General features: G+C 42.4%; 1 protein-coding gene across 1 annotated transcript; it reads right to left on the bottom strand.

Moving 5' to 3' along the window:
* Nucleotides 1–613: 613 nt before the first annotated feature.
* On the bottom strand, nucleotides 614–4074 carry LOC126601790 (receptor-like protein kinase 7). The gene is made up of 2 exons (XM_050268552.1): nucleotides 1431–4074; nucleotides 614–1336 (listed from the first exon to the last, which is right to left on the bottom strand). The coding sequence occupies exons 1-2, from the start codon at nucleotides 3991–3993 to the stop codon at nucleotides 939–941; spliced, it is 2961 nt and encodes a 986-aa protein (XP_050124509.1). The 5' UTR covers nucleotides 3994–4074; the 3' UTR covers nucleotides 614–938.
* Nucleotides 4075–4888: the final 814 nt, after the last annotated feature.

Below are 4888 nucleotides of genomic sequence, written 5' to 3'. Positions count from 1 at the left end.
TTTTTCTTTTGTAATTTTCAAGTTGTTAAAAAAAAACATAGTAGATGGGTGAAAAAAAGGTAAATGGGTAAACAAGGATAAACGGGTTCAAAAACGGGTAAATGGTTATGGTTAAATAGGTATACGGTTATGGGTATGGGTATAACCGTTTATGTAATTACCCAACGGGTAAACAGTTATATAGATATGAACATAAACGGTTATGGGTAAATAACCGCGGTTACCCATCCGTCATAACCGATTTCCATCCCGGTGTCTCTACTTGCTTCCTATGTCGGCCAGAAAATAAAAAACAAAAAGGAAAAAAAGCATTGCGTAGACCGCTGTTGACCTAAATTTGAAGTCTACTACTCCAACCATCATGATGTTTACACTAAACAAATCAAATTCTTGTTACAGCAACCAAGCAATTAGGCTGCTAGCTCAAGACCAATATACCATTAAATCTCTTAAGATCTACCTCAACGATATGCTACCACCCAGCTGCTTGAACCTTACAGTTCATGACCCAAAATCGGATTCGGACAGTCGCGGTCGAGGTCACACTTGCATTGGAGCCACCGCGTGCGTGAACGACTATTTCTAGTAAAATCCGTTCACCAAACTCTTACACTGATGCAAACCTTGTTTATTATACAAGTTACAATTGCCCAACAAAAACAAATTACAGTAGCCTTCCTTCAATTAGGCTCGAGAGTTTGAAAATTACAGTAGCCTGAAGGGAACAAGGGGACTAACTAGTAGTAGTAGATACATACATATCGTGCAAAAAGTCCTGCAACTATTTTACATCCACAAAACTGCAAACATACATATCTATATAATCTAAATGCAATAATCCGAGGCTCTGGCTAATATGTTACAGGCAATCTCAGCTCTCGTAATTGGGCTGCTTCGACCAATTAATTTTCAAAGCGCGGCAGGAGTCTTGATTAGTTTCAATTCTCTATACCCTTCACTAGTTCCATTTTCTTATTACCAGCGGCATCATCTTTGCCGATAACAATTTTGAGCAATTTAAACGTCTCGTGAGCCTCTTCTAGCATTTGAACCACACTTCTCATGGAGGGTCTTAGCTCCGGCAGCCTAGCCGTGCACAGAACTGCAATTCTTAACACCTTGATAGCCTCTTCCTTGTACACCTCTGGAATATATGAGTCCACCATACTTAATATGCTCTCTCTACTCTTGAGCATGCTGCTTACCCAGCTCACTATGTCCTTGTTCTCCCCGAACTCTGCCTCTATCGGCCTTTTCCCCGTCACTAGCTCCATTAGTACCACTCCAAAGCTGTACACATCACTCTTCTCGTTCACTTTGTACGTGTATCCATATTCTGCATATTTAAAAATCACATTAGCCACAACTAATAACAAATTAATGAACTCAAAAGTACTAAAATATTTCCATGAATGGAGTATTTGACTAACCAGGAGCAATGTAGCCATGTGTTCCGGCAATAACGTGAGTAGAGTCCTTGCCTGCAGTGGCCTGAACAATCTTGGCAAGCCCAAAATCCGCAATTCTCGGCTTCAAAAACTCATCCAATAAAATGTTACTAGACTTGACATCTCTGTGTATCACCAGCCTCTCCAAGCCATGATGTAAATACTCCAACCCTTTGGCTGCTCCCACTGCTATCTCATGCCTTGTCTCCCAATCAAGCTTCATCTTCTGGCATGTATGAAGCCGATCCCACAAGCTTCCATTCGGCATGTACTCATACACCAACAAGCTCGAATCCTCGCTGGTAATGCTGCAGTACAACTTCACCACATTCACATGCCTAATTGAGCTCAACGTCTGCACCTCAGCGTCGAATTCCTTGGACTTCCCACCTCGTTTTGCAAGCATTGGGGTCGTGCTCTCGAACTTTTTCCTGCCACTTGGATTGGTATTCCATATATGTTTTACGGCGAGTTCTTTGCCATTCGCAAGTAAAACTCTATAAACATTTCCGGAACCCCCTTTTCCGATAAGATTCTCTTGCTTAATGGAATCAAGAATCTCACCCTCAGTGAAGCTCATCACATGGAAAGACTTCACATCCCAAGATTCCTCCTTTAATGAACGGTCTTCGTCCTTTTCTCCCTTCTTTAAGAACAAGAAGCATGTGAGGGACGCAAGCAGGATTGCTAAACCTACCGAGAAGCAAATAATTAGCGTCCGGACATCCTTGGACATCCCCGATCTAGAAGAACACCGCGGGAATGAGCTCACGTCCGTGCTGCAGAGACCGGAGTTACCAGAAAAGCTACCATTGTAAGCTTCAATCGACAGAGATTTTGGTATGGCGCCGGTGAGCCTGTTGTGTGATAGGTCAAGAAGGCTTAGCCTTAGAGATCCTAAGCTCATCGGGATTTCACCCGAAAGTTGATTTCGCGACAAATTCAGAGAGTTCAAGGTTGGAAGAGAGCCTAACGATGATGGGATGTCACCGGAAAGCGAGTTTTCAGCAATGTTTAAGTCACTCAGAAAATCACAGCTTCCTAGAGACTTTGGTATCGAAGCAGAGAACATGTTGCTCTGCAAATACAGAGTCCCCAGAAGCTTCAAGTCACCAATAGTCCCCGGGATTTTCCCCGAAAACTTATTGTTGTTCAAAACAATCGACAACAAAGATGTTGCTTTGGAAATCTCATCCGGCAGCTCGCCAGATAACTGATTGTAACTGACGAACAACTGCGCAAGCGTCTTCGCGTTTCCGATGTCAGAAGTAATCGGGCCTTGGAATTGATTGGAAGTAAGGTCGATGATTTCCGCATTCGGCAACCCCCAAATTCCAGGAGGAACAACACCGGACAGCGAGTTGATGTTAACTCTGAACCGCTTCAACGTCGAACATTTTGCGTAATTCGCCGGAATTTCGCCGGTAAAGTTGTTCTGGAGCAAGAAAAAGCCTCTCATCGTCCCCATCTTGCACATATCCGGCGGAATACTCCCCGTCAGGAGGTTCTCAGAGACATCAATGAAATCAGTCTTGGACCAAGAGCCAAGTTTCTGAGGCAGAGGACCGGTCAGCTTGTTCGTGTACAAGGACAGATTGACAAGCTTCTTGAATTCCCCGAACTCGGCAGGTATTTCTCCGGTGAAATTGTTCTCGTAGAATTGGAGGGTAACTGAGTTCTCCAAAAATCTCAGCTCCGACAAATCGCCTTCGAGTCGATTCGCGGAGGCGTCGAAGTTTTCGAGGTTGGTGAGGTTTCCTAGGCCGGAAGGAAGCCTCCCGGTGAGCTTGTTGTCGTAGAGCTCGAGCTGCCAGAGCTTGTTGAGCTTTGTAATCTCGGATGGGATTTCTCCGACGATATTGTTTTGGGATAACTCCAAGTTGATAAGCTCCGTGAGGTTTCCGATTCCCTTCGGAATCGGACCTCCGAGGCTGCAATTCGCCAAGTAAAGCCAGTTGAGTTTCTTCAGATTCAACAACTCGGTTGGGAATAGGCTTTGATCAAAAGGGTTGTCTCCCAAGCTCAGTCGAATCAAACCCGTCATGTTCGCCAATGATTTCCATGGAAAAGTACCCGAAAGTCCGCTGTTGTTGAGATGAAGATGTTCTAACCGGGACAGGGATGATATGTCGGGGAACGATCCTGAGAACGAGTTGTGGCCCAAGTCCAAGTACTTCAAATTTACGCAGTTGTTCAGGTTCTCTTTGATTGTCCCGTCCAAGAAGTTGAACCCCAAGGAAAGCGTTTCCAACGATTTGAGCTGGCATATTGCGTCCGCCGCAAGAAACCCGGATAGGTTCTGATTCGAAAGATCGATATCTCGAACGAATCCGTTTTCGTTGCAGGCAATTCCGGTGAAGCTGCAAACGGGACTGGTGGACTTCCATGTGTTGAATATGTTGTTGGTGTTTGAACCTTGGAACGCGGATTTGAGTGTGAGAAGAATCTGAAGCTCGTCGGCCGCCGCGGCGGAGAGGAGGCAAAGGAGGAGGAAGAGGATGTGGAGGGGTAGATGGAATTTTCTCCGGTCTGTCGACGACGACATTTTTGTGGGGTTGACGGGAGAGTGGACTTTGGGGAGTGCGGGGAATTTTGAAGAGGGAAGGGTGGAAGTTAGTCTTAAGAGTGTACCATTTTTAACGTATGAGATGAACGAGTGGATGTAATCATTAACCACTTTCAAAGTGTAAATTATTAAAAAAAAAAAATTAACTCTCAATAATCATCACATGGAGTGTCTGCTACCGTGATTTCTCTAACATTTTTTTCTTTTTACATAAGACTAAATTAGAAGATGCCATTTATTATTACGGTCTAATGATATTTTTCTTTATTTGTAAATGAGATGATTTAGGTTCGATTCTCGTTAAACACGAATTTGAACCACATAATTGCTAGCTCATTATGAGGCTAAGCACATCCTCCCTCCTTTGATTTTCCTTAATGTAGATAATATCGATTGGTCCAAAAGAAAAAGACCAAATTAGAAGAGGAAGCTTCGAAAGCATTAACAAATTTGCAAAATTTACAGACCAACTAATTTGACCTATTGGAATTTGGAAGTGCTCACGTTCCATTAACTTGAGTGGTAAAACACTTCCATTTTCAGATTTTTACTAAAAATCTTTGAGCAAAATCAATTGGAAGTTGTTTCTTTAAGTAACATCCTCCATAGAAGTAAACAACACAGTTTTCATAAACGCTATCAAACACTCTACTCTGATGTTTGATAACTATTTCATTTTAACCACTTTTTGTTTGCAATTATTTGAAAAATTGATAGTAATTACCAAAAAAGTTTTTTTTAGAGAAAGCGAAAGCTAAAAATAAAAAACTGAAAATGAAAAAGTTTATCAAACAACCCTAATATAAACTCTTGTTTTTTGTCAGAAAATGTTGTTTTAATCATTCTAAAAACGCAGCCAAAAAAGATTTTTATC

This window comes from Malus sylvestris, chromosome 15 (genome assembly GCF_916048215.2).
Source record: "Malus sylvestris chromosome 15, drMalSylv7.2, whole genome shotgun sequence".
NCBI lineage: Eukaryota > Viridiplantae > Streptophyta > Magnoliopsida > Rosales > Rosaceae > Malus > Malus sylvestris.
This window is presented reverse-complemented; position numbering and strand designations above follow the sequence as displayed.

Coding starts and splice junctions, on each gene's coding strand:
- LOC126601790 (XM_050268552.1), bottom strand. CDS start 3,993: ATGTCGTCGTCGACAGACCGGAGAAAATTCCATCTACCCCTCCACATC. Junction 1,337..1,430: donor ACATGGCTACATTGCTCCTG/GTTAGTCAAATA, acceptor TTAAATATGCAG/AATATGGATACACGTACAAA.